This window comes from Poecile atricapillus, chromosome 11, assembly GCF_030490865.1.
Source record: "Poecile atricapillus isolate bPoeAtr1 chromosome 11, bPoeAtr1.hap1, whole genome shotgun sequence".
In the NCBI taxonomy this organism is placed as follows: domain Eukaryota; kingdom Metazoa; phylum Chordata; class Aves; order Passeriformes; family Paridae; genus Poecile; species Poecile atricapillus.
The window spans coordinates 348,139-369,223 of NC_081259.1; the positions used below are offsets into that span (position 1 = coordinate 348,139).

The 21,085-nt window shown below is 62.0% G+C and overlaps 4 protein-coding genes across 10 annotated transcripts; 3 read left to right on the plus strand and 1 right to left on the minus strand.

Moving 5' to 3' along the window:
• Positions 1-454: 454 nt before the first annotated feature.
• Positions 455-2,402, plus strand: LOC131583153 (protein shisa-like-1). The gene is made up of 4 exons (XM_058846991.1): positions 455-568; positions 758-809; positions 1,546-1,978; positions 2,183-2,402. The coding sequence occupies exons 1-4, from the start codon at positions 455-457 to the stop codon at positions 2,400-2,402; spliced, it is 819 nt and encodes a 272-aa protein (XP_058702974.1).
• Positions 2,403-2,721: 319 nt separating this feature from the next.
• On the plus strand, positions 2,722-8,919 carry UNC45A (unc-45 myosin chaperone A). The gene is made up of 20 exons (XM_058847074.1): positions 2,722-2,872; positions 3,307-3,465; positions 3,785-3,821; positions 3,902-4,077; positions 4,176-4,268; positions 4,493-4,660; positions 4,855-5,023; positions 5,260-5,430; positions 5,533-5,704; positions 5,878-6,178; positions 6,338-6,432; positions 6,532-6,673; positions 6,840-6,980; positions 7,119-7,246; positions 7,417-7,483; positions 7,672-7,785; positions 7,887-8,002; positions 8,095-8,212; positions 8,295-8,450; positions 8,659-8,919. The coding sequence occupies exons 1-20, from the start codon at positions 2,861-2,863 to the stop codon at positions 8,917-8,919; spliced, it is 2,796 nt and encodes a 931-aa protein (XP_058703057.1). The 5' UTR covers positions 2,722-2,860.
• A 343-nt stretch (positions 8,920-9,262) lies between these two features.
• On the plus strand, positions 9,263-15,301 carry RCCD1 (RCC1 domain containing 1). Of its 2 annotated transcripts, none has more exons than XM_058847093.1 (7): positions 9,263-9,433; positions 9,965-10,313; positions 13,015-13,136; positions 13,309-13,413; positions 13,526-13,678; positions 13,840-13,869; positions 14,804-15,301. In XM_058847093.1, exons 1-7 carry the CDS (start codon positions 9,277-9,279, stop codon positions 14,845-14,847), a joined length of 960 nt encoding a protein of 319 aa, XP_058703076.1. In that variant the 5' UTR covers positions 9,263-9,276; the 3' UTR covers positions 14,848-15,301. The 2 variants fall into 2 exon arrangements, with proteins under 2 accessions (XP_058703076.1, XP_058703075.1); XM_058847092.1 differs by lacking the exon at positions 14,804-15,301 and adding an exon at positions 14,078-14,775.
• Positions 15,302-15,433: 132 nt separating this feature from the next.
• Positions 15,434-21,075, minus strand: PRC1 (protein regulator of cytokinesis 1). 6 transcript variants are annotated; one of them, XM_058847083.1, is made up of 14 exons: positions 20,779-21,075; positions 20,440-20,572; positions 20,000-20,122; positions 19,427-19,660; positions 19,180-19,350; positions 18,818-18,967; positions 18,437-18,584; positions 18,216-18,352; positions 17,876-17,971; positions 17,621-17,767; positions 17,167-17,268; positions 16,877-16,987; positions 16,192-16,377; positions 15,434-15,645 (listed from the first exon to the last, which is right to left on the minus strand). In XM_058847083.1, the coding sequence occupies exons 1-14, from the start codon at positions 20,802-20,804 to the stop codon at positions 15,568-15,570; spliced, it is 1,842 nt and encodes a 613-aa protein (XP_058703066.1). In that variant the 5' UTR covers positions 20,805-21,075; the 3' UTR covers positions 15,434-15,567. The 6 variants fall into 6 exon arrangements, with proteins under 6 accessions (XP_058703066.1, XP_058703068.1, XP_058703067.1 ...); XM_058847085.1 differs by having other exon boundaries at positions 16,269-16,377; positions 17,158-17,268; XM_058847084.1 differs by having other exon boundaries at positions 16,228-16,377; positions 17,158-17,268.
• Positions 21,076-21,085: the final 10 nt, after the last annotated feature.

The window sequence follows — 21,085 nt, forward strand, 5'->3', positions numbered from 1 at the left end:
GGCAGCAGGGGGAAGCCAGGAGCACCAGTGGTGTTGGGCAGCTGCCTGAGGAAGTGCTGTGGACTTGGGATTGAGCTCTCCTGGAGTTCATAGGAAACACAAGGCTGTTTCCAAGGGCCCTGGTCTGTGTGTGGTTTGTGGCTCTCACTCAGGGGAGTGGGAATGATGTGCTGTGAGGAGATAGGGCAGCACTCTGAGGCAGGTGGAGGCCAGCTTGAAGATGTGGCCAGGAGCCCCAGGCATCTGTGAGAGACTGGTGGCATGGCCAGGCCCAGCTGTGCCTGGGGGTGGGCAGGAACCGGGGGGACAGAAATCAGTTCTTTGTGCAGGCAGAAATGCCTGGGTGAAGTGTGGGAGTGCCTCCCCAAATCCAGAGCCTTTAGTCCATTTTCAGAGTGTGCCTGGCAGTCTGTTCTGCTGGAGCTACAGTGGCTGAGTTGAAGATAATTACACCATGTCACCAGAGCATCCACCCGGTTGCTGTGGGAACCACATGCCATACTTCCTGGCCCCCTGGGGCTACTTACTGCCAATGGGTGCCAGCAGGGAGGGCATTGGGAAGGACTGGGTGAGGTGGGGAACTGCCTCAGCTCTAGCTTGGTTGGGTTGGACTGGATGAGCTTAGAGGTCTTTTCCAACCTGAATGATTTTGTGATTCCACAATTCCTGCACAACCCCCAGTACATCCACATCCCATGGGCTTGGCCCGTGGCAGCTCAGTTCCTTGCAGTGCTTGTCCTGTGCTCTGCCCTTTCAGGGACTCCCAGGATGGGCCCAAGTGCCCAACTGGGCCCTGGATGCAGCAGCTGGTGCCTTGCATCCTGCTGGGAAGGGAGCCTGCCATCCTACTCCTGGCCCCAGAAGCTCATTACTGATGCTCCCGCCCCCAGCGCGGTCCCTGTGGACAGAGCGAGTGCAGGAGGCTCTAATGGCTCTGAGCAGCTCTTGGTGGAGGCTGCGATGGAGGCGGGAGCAGGAGGGGCTGTGGTTTCTGCCTCCACTGGAGCCAGAACTGCCTCTGTCCAGGGCTGGCTGGGAAGATGCTGGATGGGCACCTGCTTCAGCTGCTCCTTACCACGGCTCTGTTCCCCAGCATCCTTGGGACAGGTACAGCCCCATTCCTGCCTCCCGTTCCCTGAACCCATCCCTGCTGCGGCCTTGTCTGCTGAGGGTTGATCCCTGCCAGCCCAGAATGGAGGATGGGGGGTCTGTGCTGGGAGGCAGTGGCCTGCAGTGAGAGGTGGTGGTCCGTACTGGGGATGGTGGCCCAGGCGTGGTGCTGCTCAGGTTACTCCCACTGCAGCACATCTGTGGGGTCTAAGTGCTGTCCCTGGGGGTGATGGGGAATAGGCAGGGGGTTCAGCATGGGGGATGAGGACTGACCTGGTGTCCTGGGGGCTTTCCCCTCCTCTCTGCCACCATAACCGCCCTTGCCCACATTTGCCCTTGCGGAGGCCTTGACGAGCACTGGAGGTCACGGCATACACAGTGCCATGGGGTGCTCTGCTCAGCCTGCAGTGGGTGTAGCCCACTCTGAGGGCTGAGCTGGGGCCCCCTGTGCCACATTAGCCGGGCTCCCCGGGGCTGATGAGCCCTCAGCCCAGGCCAGCCCAGCCCTGCTGGGACTGGGAGGGCTCTGCTCTGCCGCATCACGGCAGAGACCATATCGCTGGAGCTGGCAGCCTGTCCTACGGGCACCACACAGTTTCCGTGGTCCCTGCAGTGGGGACTTGTTCCCGGCCCTCTCCTATCTCCCTGCTTCAGTTTTGGTGCAGAACCTGCACCTCTGTGAGGGCTACGTGGGCCCTGATGGCCTCTCCCACCCCGGATTCTACTGCCCACGGCTGACGGACCCCCCCAGCCACCGCTACTGCTGCCAGCCCAGCCTGGACGCTCTCAAGTCCTGCTGCTCTCAACTGGCCCTGGAAGCCCTCACTGGAGTGAACCTCTCCAGCCTGGCAAGCCCTGGTCTACTCCGGTGAGCAGGTCAACAACCGGCAATGCTGCTGAGGCTGTGGGGCCCGTGGGGCTCCTTGCACGCTCCCAGGGGCTCCTCAGGGTTGCTGGGGCGGGGGCTGTGGTGTCCTTCAGAGCCCACAGTGGGCCCTGGGTGGCCCTCCCCAGTTCCACTGCACCATGGGAGGGCCATGGCTGCCCCCTCCTGAAGTGCCCCACCCCGCAGGCACCCGCTGGCTCTGCCTTTCGTGGGGCTCTATGGGCTCCTAGTCCTCCTGCTTATGGCCATCGACCTCTGCCACTTCTACTGGACCCGCCGGTGCCACCTCCGCCACCTGCTGCCCCGTGCCTGTCGTGTGCCTCGTGGAGCCCCAGGGCGGCACCTGGCTGGACCCCGGCTTTCGCACGGTGCCCCCAGACTGACACGGCCCGGCCAGGGCTGCTGAGGGCAGGGCAGGGCAGGGCAGGGCAGGGCAGGGCAGGGCACGGCAGGGCAGGGCAGGGCAGGGGGTGTACACAGGGGGACACTCGCACCCCGGGGTTAAACACGGGGGCTGTACGGGGGGACACTCGCACCCCGGGGTTAAACACGGGGGCTGTACGGGGGGACTCTCGCACCCCGGGGTTAAACACGGGGGCTGTACGGGGGGACTCTCGCACCCCGGGGTTAAACACGGGGGCTGTACGGGGGGACACTCGCACTCGGAGGTGCAGCGGGGCGAGGGTGCGGGGGGGACACGCGGGGACACACGGGGGTGCCGGTGGCCGGTGCTGGCCCCGCCGGGCCGCGGGGGGGCGCTGCAGGCTCGGCCCCGCCCGCCTCCGGCCGCGCCCCGTCACGTGACGAGGGCGGTGGCGTCCGGGTTCCCCGGGCGATCGGTGGTGACGTCACGGGTGCGGCGCGATGGAAGAGCCGGTGAGCAGAGCCGGTCGGGACCGGGACGGGCGGGCCCGTGTCCCCGGGGTCCCTGTCCTGGGTCCCTGTCCCCGGGGGTCCCTGTCCCCGGGGTCCCTGTCCTGGGTCCCTGTTCCCGGGGTCCCTGTCCTGGGTCCCTGTCCCCAGGGTCCCTGTCCCCGGGGTCCCTGTCCCTGCGGTCCCTGTTCCCGGGGTCCCTGTTCCCGGGGGTCCCTGTCCCCGGGGTCCCTGTCCCCAGGGTCCCTGTCCCCGGGGTCCCTGTCCCCGGGGTCCCTGTCCCCGGGGTCCCTGTCCCCGCGGTCCCTGTCCCTGCGGTCCCTGTTCCCGGGGTCCCTGTTCCCGGGATCCCTGTCCCCGCGGTCCCTGTCCCCGGGGTCCCTGTCCCGGGTCCGTGCAGGCTCCAGGGCCGTGTCTCAGCCGGTGTCCATCGGCAGGTGACGGCGGAGCAGCTGCGGGCGCGGGGTAACGCGCTGTTCCAGGCGGGGGATCACGGAGCCGCCCTCGCTGCCTACACGGAGGCTTTGGGGCTGAGCGATGCCGCGTCCGAGCGCGCCGTGCTGCACCGCAACCGCGCCGCGTGTTACCTGAAGCTGGTGAGCACTGGGCGGGTGTCATCGCGGGCTGCACCAACCTGCCCGGCCGGCTGGGGCTGTTCCCAAGCAGTCTCAGTGTCTGATCTGGGGCAGGGGGTGAACGCGAGCAACTTCAGGAGCTTGAGTAGACCAGAAGTTCCTGAAAAGCACCTGGGGCCGTAGGGCTCCCCAGATACCCTCTGAGGGTTGTGTTCTGGGAAACAGAGGGCCATTGTGCTGGCTCACTGTCTCCAGTGATGCTGTTCCCATCCTGTCCCCAGAGTTAAGGGTGTAGGCTGCATGGGGCTTGTGCAGGCATTTCCCTCTCCTGTCTCCACAGGAGGATTACGTCAAGGCTGAGGCTGATGCGACTAAAGGTACTGTCAGTGGGGGTTGGGGGGACCAGCTGCCCACCGGGGCAGGCCGTGGGCCCTGCGATAGACCCCCTTGTGCGCAGCCATCGAAGCTGACGGCCGGGACGTGAAGGCGCTGTTCCGCCGCAGCCAGGCGCTGCAGCAGCTGGGCCGCCTGGACCAGGCTGTCAGTGACCTGCAGCGCTGTGTGAGCCTGGAGCCCAGGAACAAGGCCTTCCAGGAGGCCCTGCGCGCCCTGGGCAGCAGCATGCACGAGAAGGTCAGCAGGGGGGCAGTGGGGGGCTGCTGGCCCCACTGTGGCTGTGGGTGGTGTGAGAAGGTGGGGAGGACTGAGCCACTCTTTCTGCTCTGTTGCAGATGAAGGCCATGTCCTGCACAGACTCGAAAGTAGAGCAGATGTTCCAGATCTTGCTGGATCTTGACGAAAAGGATGAAGACAAGAAGCAGAAAGTCTGAGCTCAGGGAGCGGGGTGCAGTGCTGTGGCTGGGAGGAGAGGAGGGGAGGATTGTTGCTCCTGGGCCAGTGGTGGCTGAGTAGGGCTACCTGGGCAGGTCAGGCTTGCCCCACGCAGAATGCTCCCCGAGACAGGGGCGGAGGGTGGGTGCCTACAGCTACCAGCAGTTCCTTGTGCACAGTGTGCTGCTGTGACCCAGACAGAACCCTTCTTCCCCAGGCTGCACAGAACTTGATCGTGCTGGCACGAGAAGAGGCTGGAGCAGAGAAGATCTTCCAGAGTGATGGTGTGCGGCTGCTGATGCAGCTGTTGGACACGGCCAAGGCTGACCTGATGCTGGCAGCCCTGCGCACACTGGTGGGGCTGTGCTCCGGCCACCGCTCTCGTGTAGGTCCCACCATACCACACGGCTGGGCCCAGGGGAGAGCCATGCTGGGGAGGCTGCAGAGTGTCAGACAGGCGAGCTCTGAGCTGTTGCCTGCCAGGCCTGAATTTGTGAGAGGAAACCATCCTGATAAGGGGCTGGGAAACGCCAAGGCTTCCCCAAGGCCTCTGGAAGACAGGTGTGCTTGTACCTGCAGACCACGGCCGTCTTGGCAGAACTGGGGGCACCCCGTCTTGCGGCGGTGCTGGGTGTGGAGCACGAGCAGGTGTCCCTGGCTGCCTGTAACCTGCTGCACGTGATGTTCGATTCCCTGAAGGAGGGGCTGCAGAAAGACTTCCGTGGGAAGGAGGATGCAGTGGTGCTGGGTGAGTGTGGGCTGCCCTGGCTGGCTGTTGTATGGGGAGAGCCCCAGGTAGGTGCAGAGATGCCATGAATTTTTTGCTGCTGCCCCGTCACTGCTCCCTGCAGCAAAGCCAAGCTCTGTCCAGGGTTAACAGGCAGCAGAAGCCTCTGGTCATGGCAGCATCTCTGCCGGCTCTACCATGGTGGGGGTGAGGCCATGCCCAGGATGCTGACTGCTGGGCACTGTGTTTTTTGGAAGATTCCTCCAGGGACCTGAAGCTACTGATCAAGCACCTCCTGGAGCTGCTTGTTCTGGAAGGAGCCTCAGCGCACGGCCGTGACAACGCCCTCAACCTCCTCATCAAGGTGGTGCCCAGGAAGTCACCAAAGGAGACCAACAACAGCCTGAGCCTCTGGGTGATTGACCAGGGTCAGTGGAATTGCTAGCGATGTCCTGGTGGGGCATTGTGCTCCTCTGACCCAGGTCTGCACATGCCATGTGCCCCTCACTGGGCTGTCTGACCTTTCCCAGGCCTGAAGAAGATCCTGGAGGTGGGCAGCACAGTGTGTGGCAGCTTGGGCAGCCTGCCTGTGACAGAGAACAGCCGGATGAGCACTTCTGTTCTGCTGAGCAAACTGTATGAAGACCTGAAGTGTGATGCTGAGAGGGAAAACTTCCACCATCTGTGCGAGGACTATGTGAGGTGAGTCCACTTTTCCTGGGGGTGACAGTGGTTTTGTCACCTGCAGTCTGGCAGCACTTCAGTGCTAAAGCTGACTGCAGACCCACTGGGGACTGCTGTGGGTGAGGTTCAGCAGTGAGGCAGGAAGAGGCAGGTGGATCATCCTGACCCTTTCTGCTGGTCTTTCCTTGAAGGAGCTGGTTTGAGGGGCACGAGCTGCCAGGGAAGCTGCGGGCCATTCAGACAGTGTCGTGCCTGCTGCAGGGTCCCTCAGATGCAGGGAACAGGGTGCTAGAGCTGGAGGGGATCATGGACAGTGTGCTGTCCCTCTGTGCCTCTGTGTGTGAGGCCCACCAGCTGGTAGCGGTGGAGGCGCTGATCCATGCAGCCGACAAGGCCAAGCGCGCCTCCTTCATCACAGCCAACGGAGTCAACCTGCTCAAGGAGATCTACAAGCACAGCGAGAGGGACAGCATCCGCATCCGTGCACTCGTGGTGAGCACGGTGGGACAGGATGTGGTGGGGCTGAGCCCTAGGGTGGGCTGTGGCTGCAGGACCACCGGTCACAGTGCTGCTCTCCCCTGCTGGGGGTTCAGGAGACACATTAGGTTGCCTACATCCATTCCTGCTCCCACACTCTGTTCCTGGCTGCAGGGGCTCTGCAAGCTGGGATCTGCTGGAGGCACAGACTTCAGCATGAAGCAGTTTGCTGAGGGATCCACCATGAAGCTGGCCAAGCAGTGCCGCAAGTGAGTGGGGCCAGGTGTGGGGGTGTGGGCAAGGCGCCCCACAGCTGGGCTCCCTGCAGCTGGGCTGGCCACAGCCAGGCTCAGGGACCACTCTCGCAGGTGGCTCTGCAACGAGGCGATCGATGCGGGCACGCGGCGCTGGGCTGTAGAGGGCCTGGCCTACCTCACCTTCGATGCAGATGTCAAGGAGGAGTTTGTGGAGGACAAGGCAGCAATGCAGGCCATGTTCCACCTGGCCAAGGTGCATACCAAGAGCTGTGGGATGGGCACCCTAGCACCAGGGAAATGTGCTGGAGTGGATGTGGGGTTCATGCTCTGGGGTAGGATGTGTGGGAGAAGCTGGGTGGGCTCCAGTCCTGGCTGTTCCTCCTGGCTGTGAGTGTGACAGGTGCCCACTGTCGCTGCAGTCAGAGGACAGGAGTGTGCTCTATGCTGTTGCCTCCACGCTGGTGAACTGCACCAACAGCTATGACCATGAGGAGCCGGACCCGCAGATGCTGGAGCTGGCCAAGTATGCCAAGCAGCACATCCCAGAGCAGCACCCCAAGGTGAGCAGGGCATGGCTACGCTTGGGAGGAGAGTGGGTGGGTGGGACACAGACTGGGTTTCCAGGTGTGGACAGGGGTCAGGCACCTGGCCAGGCAGCTGGTGCTCCTGAGCCAAATTTGACCTTGCCTGTGGGACAGGACAAACCAGAGTTTGTGAAGCGGCGGGTGCGGAAGCTGCTGACTGCTGGAGTGGTGTCGGCTCTGGCCTGCATGGTGAAGAGTGAGAACCCAGCACTCACCAGCTCCTGCCGGGAGCTGATCTCCAGGTGCGACAGGAGGGGCTGGTTTCCCAGGCTGTTGGTGTCCTTCTGGTGAATTTATGTGCCTTTGGTGAAGGCCAGCTCCTGGACAGTAGGGGGAATGTCCAGGAGTCTGGTGCAGCCTGGGCCTAACTGTGACTATCCAAATGCTGCAACTAGTCCCATTTGGTCCCTAGAGTGTTCCTAGCGCTGGTGGAGGAGGCAGAAGACCGGGGTGGTGTGGTTGCTCAGGGAGGAGGCAAGGTGAGAGCATGGACCCTGCTGTGCTTCTGCCCTGCACCACTCTGGGGGTGCTGGGGCTGGGGGCAGCTGGGGCTCTGTGCTTTAGCAGGGGCTGCACTGGCTGTCTTGGACATGAGGCTGGGGGAAGCTGTGGCTGCCCTGGGTGCTGGGGCCTTGGCTGCAGGACAAGCTGCTGTTTCTGCCCCCAGGCTCTGATCCCGCTGTCCCTGGAGGGCACTGAGGTGGGGCAGACCAAGGCAGCGCAGGCCCTAGCAAAGATCACCATCACCTCCAACCCAGAGATGGCATTCCCAGGGGAGCGGGTGAGTGCTGGGGCTGGGGGTTGGGTCTGCCAGGCAGGGGCTCGTGTGGGATGGGAGCAGCAGTGGGGATTGGCTCCATTCCATGTGTTCTGTCTCCACAGATCTATGAGGTGGTCCGGCCCCTAGTCAGCCTCCTGCACCTGCAGCGCACGGGCCTGGAGAACTTTGAGGGGCTGATGGCCTTGACCAACCTGGCTGGCATCAGCGAGAGGCTGCGGTAGGGGTGGGGGAAGAAGGGGGCTGTCTGTCCCCTTTGGGCCTGGCAGGCTGCCCTGGGCAGGAAGTGCTCACTGCCTGCTTGCCTCCCAGGCAGAAGATCCTGAAAGAGCGGGCTGTGCCCATGATCGAGGGGTACATGTTTGAGGAGCACGAGCTGATCCGGCTGGCTGCAACTGAGTGCATGTGCAACATGGCCATGAGCAAGGAGGTGAAGGCTGGGATGGGCTGGGGTCTGTGGTGGGCTGCTGGGCCACCACACCCCCACACAATCCCTCCTCTTTCCCCTGCAGGTGCAGGAGATGTTCCTGGCTGAGGGCAGCGACCGGTTGAAGCTGATGGTCCTGTACAGCGGGGAGGAGGATGAGAAGCTGCGGCGAGCAGCCTCGGGGACCCTGGCCATGCTGACTGCCCTGCATCCCCCCATCTGCAAGCGGATTCCCCAGGTGGTGAGTGCCCAGGATGGGCTGGACTGGCCCAGGACCCTGGGACAGCATCCTGTGTCCTATATTCCCTCCTTGTGGTGGCCTGGAGCTCTGGCCCCAGGACACAGGGCAGCCTGTGGTGACCTGGGCCTGACTCTGAGATGGAGCTGTAGGGGGGAGCTGGGGCCCTCCTCCTGGGGTCCGTGATGATGCTGGCCCCACTCCCCTGCAGACCGTGCACTGGCTGGAGATCCTGCAGGCACTGCTGCTGAGCCCCAGTGCGGAGCTGCAGCACCGTGGCGCCGTGGTGGTGATGAACATGATGGCAGCCGCTCGGGAGGTGGCCGAGCAGCTCATCGCAAGCGAGATGCTGGAGATCCTCTCGGTGCTTGCCAAGGACAAGGACAAGCCGCGGGTGGCCCAGGCGGCCCAGGAGAGCCTGGCACACGCAGTGGCTTACGGCCTCATCAAGCCCAACCCTGGCCACGCCTGAGGGCCCGGGGTCCCGCACAGGCCGCACACGCTGCCCAGGCTGCTGCTCACTCGCTGCTCTCAGGACGGCCCTGGCGGGGTCTGGCTGCACACGGAGCTGGCTCAGCACTGCCCGGGGCCGGGGCCGCGCTGCCCGCCCGGTGCCCCGGGTGAGGGGCAGCACACGGACAGGGCTTGCCGCTGCCTTTGCCACCGTCTGCCTTAGCCGGGAGGGCCGGCCCGGGGCGGGACCGGCGCGGCGGAGCTCGCCCCACCCGGTAACACTAAAGCTACTCTTGGACCACGGCCCGGCTCTGTCCGTCTGTCCGTCCGCCCCTCTGTCGTCACGTCCGGTTCCTCCCCCGGTGCCGCCTCAGCCATGGCGGCGGCCGCTTGTGTTTGGCTCGTGTTCGGATTCAGCCCCGAAGAGGCGGCCGGGGAGCCGGGCCCGGGCCCGGGCCCGTGGCGGCTGGAGGCGGGCCCCGAGGGGATCTCCCGCGTGTGGCCCGCCTGGAGCTACGTGGTCGTGGAGACCGGTGAGCGCCCCCGGCCCGCACGGAGCCCCGGTCCCTCCCGCGGGGCCAGCGCGGCCCTTGGCCGGCCTGTGCCCGCTTCCCCTTGCCGCTGCCCGGGATGGCGGGTCCCGTTCCCACCGCGCTCCTGTGCCGGTCGCCTCAGTTCGTCTTGTCCGCCCCTTCCCACCGCGCTGCTTCCCCCGGGATGGGACCCCCACCCTCCCACCACTTCCCCCGGGATGGGACCCCCACCCTCCCACCGCTTCCCCCGGGATGGGACCCGCACCCTCCCACCGCTTCCCCCGGGATGGGACCCCCACCCTCCCACCGCTTTCCCCGGGATGGGACCCCCACCCTCCCACCGCGCCGCTTTCCCCGGGATGGGACCCGCACCCTCCCACCGCGCCGCTTTCCCCGGGATGGGACCCGCACCCTCCCACCGCGCCGCTTTCCCCGGGATGCTCCCCTCGGTGCCCCGGTGACGTTCCGGTCCCGTTCCCCCAGGCCCCCGGGCTGTGCCCAGCCTGGGTGGCTGAGCTGCCGCCGCGGCAGGCGCGGGGCTGGAGGTGCGGAGCGCGGGGCTGCGGCGGCGGCTGCCGGGCTGGGCCGAGGCGCTGCCGTCCGAGACGCACCTGGTGCTGCGGGGCCCGGCGGGGGCCCGTGCCTGGCGGCGGGAGGCGGCGCTGAGGGGAGCGCTGCAGGACGAGCCCGTCTGGAGCCGGGAGCTGCCGCCGGAGCCCCGCCAGCCGCTGCCGCTCCTGCCCGGCGGCTTCGCCACGCCGCGCCCGCCGTTCTTCACCGCACTGCCCGCTGGCGTGCGGGCCCGGCGGCTCGTTCTGGGCACGGAGCACGCCCTAGCGCTGGGCGCCGCCGGGGAGGTGTTCTCCTGGGGCGGCGGCAGGTGAGCAGGGGTGCAGGGGTGCAGGGGAGGGACGGCAGCGGGGGCGTTCAGGAACCCCATCACTGTGAGCGCTGTGCTGGTGGGATGCAGAGAGAACGATGGGGATGCAGAAGGGGCGTGAGAGTGCAGAAGGGATGTGGGGGATATGGGAGAATCTTTTCGGGGAGCGCAGGTGAGAGGATGTCGGAATCAGTCACCTCAGAGCCCAGCCCCCATTAGCCTGCGCCCACTGCCTGGGGCCGGGATATACACCCTGACTGTCCCATGGGCATGGGCTTGGGAATGACACGAGGTTACAGCTGAGGGAAGTACTGGGGTACTGGGCTGCAGGTGCCCAATGCTCACCCACATGCTGATGGGATCTGTCTCTCATCAGAGCCAGGTCCCCGCCCCACAGGCATCCAAACTCACAGCTTCTCTTGGGGAGTGCTGGCCTGGCCATGCCCCTTTTCCCACTGAGTCCATCCTCGCTGGTCTCATGGGCACCTCTCACCTCTCTAGGTGGGGGGCTACTGACTCTGGCCTCTGCTCTGACTTTTGCCTCCCTCAGGGCAGTCTCCAGGGACACTTGGGTCTCTGTAGGACCATCAAGGTCCCTACTCTGTCCCTGCTCCTCTGTAACTTGCCATACAAGCACCGGCTGGCAGCAAAGCTCTTGTGTTTCTGAACTGGAGATTAATTCAGTCTGTGACAGTTCAGTGTCAGGTCCCTCTGGTACAGCCTGTGGGAGGGGAGTGAACTCCCTGGGAAAAGTCTCCAGCCCCAGCACCCTGTGTCACCTGCCAGCAGCTGAATTTGGGTGCATTTAACAGCTGGTGGCACTGCTCAGTTTATTCTCACAAAGGCATTTGTTGTTGTATTTGTTTTGGTTTAGGGTAAATTTTGGGAGGAAATTTCTGAATGGGGTTCTTTCAGAAAGTAAATTCAAGCGGCCTCTTCCTCAAATTGATTTGGGAATAGATTTCCCTGGAGAAAACTGGAAAAACCTGTTTATTTAATAAGCAAAGTATTCACAAGTATAAAAAGTGAATAATATTAAACAATAAAATTTTTTGCTGTTCTGAAGAGATGGCAAATTTAGAAAGTTTATTTTGTGATGTGTAGGCTGGCTTGCTTAGTCTTTTATTAGTCTTTCTGGTGCTGGAATGCAGTGTCCTAGGCTTTCGTGGATTATAGGTGTGAGCTCTTGGTGTTCTTTTGGCTTTTCAGTCTAGACTAGGTTTGAACAGTTCTAAGAAAAATTAAAATCATAGTCTAGGGAACTTCACTGCCTCAGCAAGCTAAAATCAACTAACTAAAAAACAAAGGAGAGCTTTCTCCTGCTGTCTGTGCTGCAGACAGCACAGTCTAGGAGAAGGATGTGGGGGAGTGCGATTTTTGAAAACAAACTGGGCTCTTCTTTTTCCCCCCTTCACTCTTGGAACCAGTCTTAAAGGTGCAAAACTTAATATCCAGCATAAATAGATGATTTGGGATGCAAGCATCATAAAGTCACTCTAGGACAGTTGTTCATTAGGAGGTTGTCTGTGTATTTGCTGCCCCAGTCAGGTTTTCCCAGAAGGTGCTGGAGAGCCCAGCCACAGGTCCCCTTTGCCCCGGATCCCTGAGTTCTGCTGGTACATGATGAGGCTTGGCTGCAGGAACTGGTTGTTCTCATCTGTAGAGTAGAAGGGTTGCTGTGTTCCTCTTTGCTACTTATGGAAGACAAACCCAGCACTGATCATCAGATCATCAGTCACTGTCACAGCTGCGTGCCCTGGCCCAGTGCCCTCCCTGTTGCTCATCGCTCAGGAGTGTTTCACTGCCCAGTCCCCGCTCCTCGCTCGCTGCCTCTGGGCTAGCTGGTAACACACACAGTTCATGGCAAACACGACACTGGATTTACATCAGCAGTTGTTGATTTGCAGACGCTACATTATTTGGTCCTTCTTGCCTTCCCTTCAGAGAAAAGGTTTCTACATGTGAGGATGTGTACTCGAGGATTAACTTTTCTGAAATTTGGTTATTCAACCCAGCTGAGAATCTTCTCATGCACGCCTGTGCCAGCTGCTGTGCCAGCTCACAGCCCCAGCAGCTGTGTCCCACGGTGTGCCAGCTGTGCTGTGTGACAGCCAGGTGCTGGCCCAGCTCACCCCTTTGTAGCCCCTCTTTCTGCTGGCTGCAGTCACCATTGCCCAGAGCCACGTTCCCATTGCAGCATGCCCTTCCCTGCCCCTCAGCTCTCAGCGTCCCTTTGCCTCAGTCCTCTGCAGATTTCCCATATGGAATGTGAAGAGCCTTTCCAGGGCTGTGCATCAGCATGACTGTTGACATCCCAAGCTGTCACATTGAAGTTCCCCAGACCAAACAGGCACCACTCTGCAGCTCCTCTCACCCCTACAGCTCCTGCCAGCTCCTCCTGCTTCTGCCCCGTCTTTAACGACTAAAGCCCCTGGTGCTGTGTCCCACTGCTTCCCACCGACCTCTGGCCGTAACTGTGGTGGTCTGGTGCTGGGCATCACTCTCCAGTTGCTGCTTGGCTTTTCCCTGTTCATGGGGTTGATTCTTCTGTTCAGCTGTGGTTGTTCCCCCAGCTCTCGAGCTCTGCCAGGCTGGAGCTGGGTTGGTGGCAGCAGGAGGGGCTTGGTGGGCACTGTGGGCACACGGGAGCTGGAGGCAGTGGGCTATGGGCATGTCCGTCTGTCCCTCTGTGTCTCTGCAGGCATGGGCAGCTGGGCCACGGGCTGCTGGAGTCTGAGCCACAGCCGCGGCTGCTGGAGGCGCTGGCCGGGGTGCCCATGCAGGCGGTGGCGGCGGGCGGGTGGCATTCTGCCAGCGTTAGCGGTAAGGGGCTGGGCTGGGCACGGGAGGTTGGGATGCTGGTGGCACATATGGCCCTGGTGGGACCTGGCTCGGGGAATATGGGGTGTTGGTGTCCTTGGACACCTTGGCAGTTTCTGCCAGCGGGTGGGGCTCAGGGCTAAGCTCTGCCTGATGCATTTCCCCCACCCCACAGAGGCAGGAGACCTGTACGTGTGGGGCTGGAACGAGTCGGGGCAGCTGGCTCTGCCCTCCAAAGCGCTGGCGGAGGAGCGAGCGCAGGATGAGGACACGGGCACAGGTGAGTGCTGCTGGCCAGGCTGAGGGCATGGTGGGCCAGGTTCCTGCACAGCTCAGTGCAGGGCCAGGGCGGCTCAAGCCTGCAAGCGATGCTGGCGTTACCTCTTCTGCAGGGAACACCAAGCTGATGCCCTCCCAGGAGCAGCTGGCTGCCGAGGATGCTGCATTCATCTCCATCCAGGCATTCCCGGCACTGCTGGATCTGCCCCAGGACCTGGAGGTCAGCACGGTCAGCTGTGGGTCCCGACACACAGCCGTGGTCACACGTGAGTGTCCAGCGGGGCAGGGGGCAGCGCCTCTGGGGCAAGGGTGCTGAGAGGTGCCAGGGCTCAGCAGGCCCTGGCGGGCAGTGCCCCCGGGAGCAGGGGGACGGCTGTGGGGGATGGAGCTCAGTGGCTGCTGCCTGATGGTGCTGTCCCTGTTGCAGGAGGCGGGGAGCTCTACACCTGGGGCTGGGGTAAGTGACACCTCTGCTTTGGGATTGTACAACCTCCCCAGGAGCAGCTTCTGATTCCTCTTCTCTCGTCCTTGGCTCTTTTGTTGCTCTACAACTGTTCCAACTGTACTGGGGCCCTTGTGTTCCTTCCCTTCCTCCCCATAAACACCAGGAGCAGTTTCCCTGTGAGGCCCCAGGGCCAGGTTTTGTCAGGAATGTGTGTCTGCAGGTAAATATGGACAGCTGGGACATGGGAACAACATCAGCTCTGACCGGGCACGCCGCGTCGAGCACCTGGTGGCCAAGGGCTTGCGGGTGAAGGAGGTGGTCTGTGGGCCCTGGACCACCTATATCCGGGTGCAGGAGCCATGAGGGCCCCAGGACCCGCAACCCGTGGGTGCTGCCAGATGGGGGATGAGGGCAGGCTGTGCTCTGCAGGACCAGCTCCAGGACCACTCTGTCTTCAGGGCCAGGGAAGGCAGCCCTGCTGCAGCACAGGCTGGGGCTGAGTTTAGCCCACAGTGACCTGATTCACGCCCTGGAGTGGGGCTGCAGCTGCATCAGGGCCAGGGACACCCTGAGATGGGCTGGGTGTGTTTATTAAATTCACCTTTCCATAAAGGCTGCAGTGTTGGTGTGTGAGAGACGTGTTCCAGCCTCTCTGGCTCCAGTGAAGCTGTCCTGGGGAGAGGGACTGCGTGGAGCTGTGGTTGTGGTTTGTGTGAACACGGTGTCATTCAGGGATGTTGTGACTGAGCAGTGCTGCCATAGAGCTGAGGCCGATTCTGCTCTGCTGTGGGGTGCAGAGGAGCTTGGGTTCTGGAGCTGGGAGCCAGGGCTGGAGCAGGGGACCCCCAGCTGAGCCCAGAGGTATCCCAGGCTGTGTGGCATCATGGCCAGCGTGGAGAGTGGAGAAGGAAGGGGGGATGCTCAGAGGTAGCGGTTTTGTCCCCAGGACATCATTACCACGATGGGGCCCTGCTGTCCTGGGGAGGCTGAGCACCGACCCTGGTGATGGTGAGCGGAGGGAATGAATTCTTGGTGTTGCTTTGTGTGGCTTCTGCTTCCTGCACTGTTTCGGATCACAAGGTTTCCGGCTTTCACCCTGTGGTTGTCTCCGCAGTCCAGGGGGAGAGCGAGCAGCTGAGAAGCGCTGAGGGCGGTTTGGGGAGTGGAGCTTTTTGCTCAGCACAAAATCCCTTTTGGTCAGGGATTGAGGCTGCGGCTTTTCGCTGGGCAGGAGCGGGGGCTCAGGACGCGGATCGGCGCTTCCGCCTATTGGGCCAATCAGGACAGCTGGACGCTCCAGCTTTTTTAGCCAATCAGGATGAGGATTGGAAGTTCGGGGTTTTTTTAGCCAATCAGGAAATGATTTGGTGCCCCTTATCTGGCTAATCAGCACACGGATTGCAGCGCCAGCTTTTCCAGCCAATCAGCTCGCGCCTCGGGGCAGTCGTTTGGCCAATCAGGATACGAGCTGGAGCTGCTGGACTTGGCCAATAAAGCTGCGGCCCGAGCCCGGTTTCTGATTGGCTGAGGTTCCCTTGGCCCCGCCCCCCGGGGACCCCCAGGACGCTCAGAGCTGGGGGCTGTACAAGGACTTTATTCACAACAGCAGAGATTTTTTAAATAAAAGCACTTTTCTAAGCAGCAGCCGCGGGGAGGGTGATCCTGGAGCGGGAGATGGCGCAGGCCCTGCATCACTGCCGGAGCAGGGATTCAGCAGAAGGCAGTGTTGGTGGTGGAGTTGAGAACATCAGAGGTGCTTTCAAACCTGGAAGCCTTTGAAAGTCCGCGCTGTGGAAACAAGAATTGAGAGAGAGGGATGAGGGAAGGGAGAGGGCTGCTGCCTCACATTTCAGTGGGGACAGAAGCAGGCAGGCCAGGCTGCCAAAAGGAGATGGAATACAAATTAATACGGGAACTGTGTAACTTGTAGGCAATGAACATTAATTCCTTTCTTTACCAAAATGTATGGAAAGTAAAACTCTTCTGGTAGTGTCACACAGTAAATCTCTGGCTCAGCCCAGCCTGCTGGGAGGACAGAGGCTTGTCCAGGGCCCCCCACCCTGAGAGAGGAAAGCAGCCCCCCTCCAGCCTCTGCTCACTGCACCCTGCCGGGCTCTGTCCCTGCACAGCCGTGTCCCCCACCGCAGCCTGTCCTCCGGGCTGGTGGCTGCTGTGTCCCCAGGGGCTGCTCAGGGCCCTCTGCCACCAGCTCTGGAGTTCTCCCTGGGGAGGCAGGGGCAGCCACCCTGTGAGGGGACACCGAGGGGGACACAGGAGGGAGCAAAGGTTCTGTGCCGTGCAGCGAGGAGGGTGGGGTTAGAAGAGGTGAATTACCGCAAACTCAGAATAGGTGCTGGCAACAGAACTAACGCTGTGGTTACGCTGGGCAGGGGCTGTGGGGGTGCACCCACCGCTCAGGGTGGTTCCATCCAGCTGGGACATGTTTTCCTTGTTTCGCTCCCTCAGCCTGGATCGGGGGGGCTTCGCTGCCGTGCGGGTGGGAGTCCGGGCCTGGCCAAACTGTGGGAAGAGGTGACGGATAAGGGATGTGGGAACTGAGCATGGGCAGGAGAGCTGTGGCAGCTTCAGTACCCATCAATCTGTGGAGCCAGAGCAGTGTCAGGCTCCAGGAGCTCTCCAGACTCTGGGGTCCAGTTCTGGCCCCTGAAACATACTGCACAGAATCACAGCATCCTGCAGTCATGTGGGTGGGAAGGACTTTAAAGCCCATCTCATTCCACCCCTCTGCCATAGGCAGGGATGCCACTCACTAGACAAGGATGCTCAGGCCCTGTCTGGCAGCACACACACGTTTTGAAGGTCCCATAAGTTGCAGGCTCAGCACTGAGGAACCCCAGTAGGATGCAGAGCAGACTGCAGATAAACAGGCTCCTGTTCCCTACGAGCTTAGCAGGGGAGGCAGCGAACCATGGGGTGACAGCAAGAAGAGCTGCACCACCTCAGCTCACCTGTCCCTTCCAGCCCAGCCCCAGGCAGGGACTCCCCCAAGGCCCCTCACCTTCCTCCCAGAGGGTGGCAACCGAGACGTGGGCGAGTGGGAGATGGCTCCCCCAAAGGCTGAGCGAATGGTGCTGTTGGATGTGGTGCTGGCACTGAAGGTGCTGTGGAGCTGAGGGGAAAGCAGAGCACATATCACACAGGACATCTTCCCATGGGGCTGCAGCACCCTGACCCTTCCCCACAGGGCCGAGGCCAGCCCAAGGTTGTGCTCCAGCCCAGGCAGAGCTCAGCTCCAGGCAGGACCCCAGCTCACCACACTGCTCTGCAGGGACATTTTACCTTGCTTACTTTGGCAGGTGTGTGGGGGCTGAGCATGCGCCGCTTAATGGGTGTCTGTGGGGTGCTGCCATACAGCATCTCCGTCTCCATCTGCCGGCTCTTCTTCAGGTGCTGTGGGAGACACCTGCACTTACACACCCTGGTGCATCTGTGTGACACTGCCAGTAGGCACTGCCCTGCAGACAGCCTGGCACAGCCACACAGCAGGAACTTCATCAGAGTATCAGCTATCCAGAGCCAAGTGTCACCTCTAGCACAGCCAGGGCCAGAGAGGGGCTCGGCCCACGCAGACGTGACAGCGATGGGCACCAGCCCCACTGCCTGCCACTTCCGAGCTGGGAATGAGCAGCTACAGCTCAGAGCAGTGGCTGGGACCCAGCAGGGACACCCCTAGGCTGGCATTCCTAGGCAGGAGCCAGGGACACTCCCAGGCAGAAGCCAACATGCTCAGCTCTGTACTCACCCGTTCCTGCTTCTCCTTCTCCTTCTCTAGACGGTACAGCTGCCACTGCTCCGACACATACTCCATGAACTTCTGCCCCTTCACCAGGAAAGCTCCTTTGAACTCCTGTTCCCAGGTCTGGACCTTTCTCTCCAGCTCCTCCTGCAGCTGATCAGGACATGAGGGCAGTGTAGGGGCTGCCCTGAACAGAGGTGTCCCCACACTTAAGGATCCCTTTTCCTGTCATCACAGGTCCTGCCCCAGGGCTGGACCTACCTTAGACAGCGTCTTCTGCAGCTTTGCTCGCTGCTTCTCCTCCTTCAGAAGGTTTCCTCCACGATTGGTGAAGCGACTGGGGTCAGTTGCTTTACTCTGGTGGAGAAGGGTGGTCAGGAGAGACACGAACACACCACTCAATCCCCCCAACCTCCCATGGTGAAGGCCCCAGAGGAGCCAGCCCTGCACAAACACTTCAATGCTTGAAACACAGCACCTCATCCCTGCACTGGCCCACCATGACTTTCCAGTGCCTCCCTGCTCTGTCCCAGAGCACGCTCCCACAGGAGCAGAGGTACACACTGACCCATGACCTGGCATGCTCTTGCCTGGACAATACCTCTAGCTCCAAGAACAGCTTCCAGTTCTCCTCCCATTTCTGAACAGCCTCAAACAGATCTTTGTGTGTTTCATAGTAGATCTTCATCTTGTCCACCTCAGCGTCATGCAGCTCGAGCAGGGTCTCTGTGTAATCCTCTGGAAGGGCACAACAGCCAGGTCAGGGGGCTGCTGGAACCCCTCAGATCCCTCCCCAAAACTACCTGGACAGCCAGCACCCACCATCATAGAAGGGGCTGAAGCTTTCCCTTTGCTCCTGGCTGTAGAAGCATTTGTCCCAGTAGTCAGCTAGCTCTGCCCGGATTGCATGGATCACGGATTTCATGTTCTGCAGCTTCAGCTCCTCCAGACGGTCCACCTCCTGCTGCAGCTGTCCCCAGGACCAGAGCACAGGTCAGGGAGGAAAGGGGGAGAACATGGTTCATCTTCTGCGTGAGCTGCTCTCTAGAATGAGGCAGCTGCCAGCACCAGCCTCCAGCTCCTCCCTCCATGAAGGCAGAATTTGGCCTGCTCCCCTCACCCCTCACTGAGTAACCAAGAGCATGAGATCCCCCAGAGCTACTGCCCTCAGCCCTCCCACCACGAGCACAACAGGGTCCTTACAGCTCTCCTGATTTGGATTCTGGAGCCAGTCAGGTGCACGGCTGAGGACTCTCTCTCCTCCTCTGGGATCTGCAGCCTTTCCCAGAGCGCGATGATCCTGGTGCGCAGCTCTGCGCACACAGCCTCGTTCAGGGCCCGACGAGCTTCCAGCTGCAGGGAGAGGGAGCAGGGGATCAGCACAGCCTTTGGCTCTGCTGCACCTGCAAAGCCACACACCTGGCACACGAGATCTCCTCAGCAGCCCTGAAAAGGGTGTTCTAACACACAGCCTTACCAAAACCGAGTGGTTGCTGTTACATCATGGTGGCAGCTGCAGCCAGCACACACACCAACCTCCAACACTGCCTCAGAGCACAACATACCTGCTGCAGCAGGTTCTGGAGGGCCACAATGTTGTCCTTGGACAAGCAGAATGCCTCCTCATCCTCACACACCACGTCCCGCTCAAAGCTGGTGTCTGGGGTGTGGTCCAGCTCCTCCATGAGCAGAATGATCTGACGCTTGTTGCTGACAAATTCTTCCCGCCTTTGCTCCTGGAGGTGAGGGCGGTGTCAGGAACCAGGGGCCCCTTGCAGGCCCCTCAACAACCCCCTTGCTCTCCAGGCTCACCTTCAGGGTGTTGAGGGAGGCGACGTGGCGCCGGTAGCGGTCCAGGTCCTCCAGGCTGGGCACACTCGCAGTGTCAATGCTGAACAGAGCTGTGCACAGGATGTCACACAGGTCTTGGTCCTGTTCCTGCAGGGCCTTCAGCTCCTGCTTCCGGTCCCGCTTCTGTTTCTGTAGCACCTCCACGCGTGTGCGCAGGTTTTTCTCCATTTGCAGGATCGTACTTTCCTCCTCTGTCTGCAAGAGGCCACAAATCAGCTCTGTTCCACTCCTGCACCTGGCTTATGCTTTAGGTTTTTATACAAAGACTGGGGCCACCAGGCCTGGTCTGAGCGAGATGTTCCCCATGAAGGTGCATGAACACCAGTAAAGCACAAAACAAGGTGCTAGAGAACACTACACAACCAGTGCCAGTGCCTGGCCTGTGAGGAGTCACAATGTCCTTGGCTCTACCAAGCACCTGGAAAAGCAGTTTTGAAAAGATATTTGCCTTCTAAGCTCTGGCCTCTTGAGACACCCAGGCAGAAGCCAGGCAGCAACACTGCTGTCAGAAGGAGCCTGGGATCCCACACTCACCTCAAAGGGGCCCAGCTGGAGCTCCCTGCACAGGGTGTCCAGTTCCTTCCGACACAGGACGATGCTCTTCAGGAGACGCTCCTTCAGGCTTTCCTCCTCTGCCACCATCATGTCCAGGAGACTCTGCAGCACAGGCGTGGTTAGAGGCAGGGTATGGGAATGAGGAGCTGGCAGGGCAGTGGCACCGCCGCTAGGGACCCCGGGCAGGGCCCGAGTGAGGCGTGGGCGGTGTGAGGAGCCCAGTAGGATGGGGCTGCACAGGACGAGGGCAGAGGCGCGGTAACAGCTGGGCAGGGACCCCCGGTGCTCCCAGACCTGGCCGGCCCCGTCCTGGAGCCCCGAGAGAGCGGTCCCGGGTGAGCTGAGGCCGAGCTGGTCCCGGGCTCCCGCTGCAGCGGGTACCGGGCTCAACAGAAGAAGCGCTGACCGCCGCCCCTCACCTTGATGTGCTTCCTGACCACGTCAGTGCGCTCCAGCCGCTGCTCCTCGGGAATGCCGATCTCCTCCCAGATGTCTCGCAGCGCCGCCATGGCCCGATTCAGGCAGCACACGGCCTCGGCCGCCACCACCTCGCTGAGGGCACCGCGGGCCGTCAGCGGCCGACGGCAGGCTCGGGGCCCGAGAGCCGCCCCAGCCGCCGCCCGTCCCGCCGGGACCTCGCGCCCCGGTTATCCCAGCGCTTCCGCCCAGCCGTGCCCCCAGCCCCGATTCCCGGTTATCCCCAACGCCCGGTTCCCCCATTCCCGGTTCCCCCATTCCCGGTTCCCCCGGGCCCGCACCTTTTCCTCGTCGCTCCGCGCTCCATTGCCGCCGCTCCGCCGATTCGAACTCCCCTCCCGGCCGCGCTGATTGGCTGCCGCGCCACGGCGGCCCCGCCCACAACCGCCACCCGGGCGGCGCCTGCGCCCCGCCCCAAGCAGCCCCCAGCCAATGGTGGCGCAGAGCCTTCTGCGCTTCCAACCAATCCGGAGCGAGACCGCTGCCGCGTCCAGCGCGGCTAACGGCGCCACCGCGCGCCTGCCCTTCGCCAGCGCGCGTCCCCGCGCCTGCGCGTCCCCGCGCTGCGCCCGCGCGTCCCCGCGCCCC

What these genes read in the sequence shown, in the direction of transcription:
- LOC131583153 (XM_058846991.1), top strand. Translation starts at nt 455, where the DNA reads ATGTCACCAGAGCATCCACCCGGTTGCTGTGGGAACCACATGCCATAC. An exon ending in AGGGCATTGGGAAGGACTGG is followed by an intron (nt 569 to 757) that starts GTGAGGTGGGGA and finishes CTGCCCTTTCAG; the next exon opens with GGACTCCCAGGATGGGCCCA. An exon ending in GGCCCTGGATGCAGCAGCTG is followed by an intron (nt 810 to 1,545) that starts GTGCCTTGCATC and finishes CTGAGGGCTGAG; the next exon opens with CTGGGGCCCCCTGTGCCACA.
- UNC45A (XM_058847074.1), top strand. An exon ending in TGAGGCTGATGCGACTAAAG is followed by an intron (nt 3,822 to 3,901) that starts GTACTGTCAGTG and finishes CCTTGTGCGCAG; the next exon opens with CCATCGAAGCTGACGGCCGG. An exon ending in GCTCCGGCCACCGCTCTCGT is followed by an intron (nt 4,661 to 4,854) that starts GTAGGTCCCACC and finishes TTGTACCTGCAG; the next exon opens with ACCACGGCCGTCTTGGCAGA.
- RCCD1 (XM_058847092.1), top strand. Translation starts at nt 9,277, where the DNA reads ATGGCGGCGGCCGCTTGTGTTTGGCTCGTGTTCGGATTCAGCCCCGAA. An exon ending in CTACGTGGTCGTGGAGACCG is followed by an intron (nt 9,434 to 9,964) that starts GTGAGCGCCCCC and finishes CCGCCGCGGCAG; the next exon opens with GCGCGGGGCTGGAGGTGCGG. An exon ending in GCTCTACACCTGGGGCTGGG is followed by an intron (nt 13,870 to 14,077) that starts GTAAGTGACACC and finishes GTGTGTCTGCAG; the next exon opens with GTAAATATGGACAGCTGGGA.
- PRC1 (XM_058847080.1), bottom strand. Translation starts at nt 20,804, where the DNA reads ATGGAGCGCGGAGCGACGAGGAAAAG. An exon ending in AGCTGTTCTTGGAGCTAGAG is followed by an intron (nt 17,972 to 18,215) that starts GTATTGTCCAGG and finishes CTTCTCCACCAG; the next exon opens with AGTAAAGCAACTGACCCCAG. An exon ending in AGAAGGAGAAGCAGGAACGG is followed by an intron (nt 17,269 to 17,620) that starts GTGAGTACAGAG and finishes TGTCTCCCACAG; the next exon opens with CACCTGAAGAAGAGCCGGCA.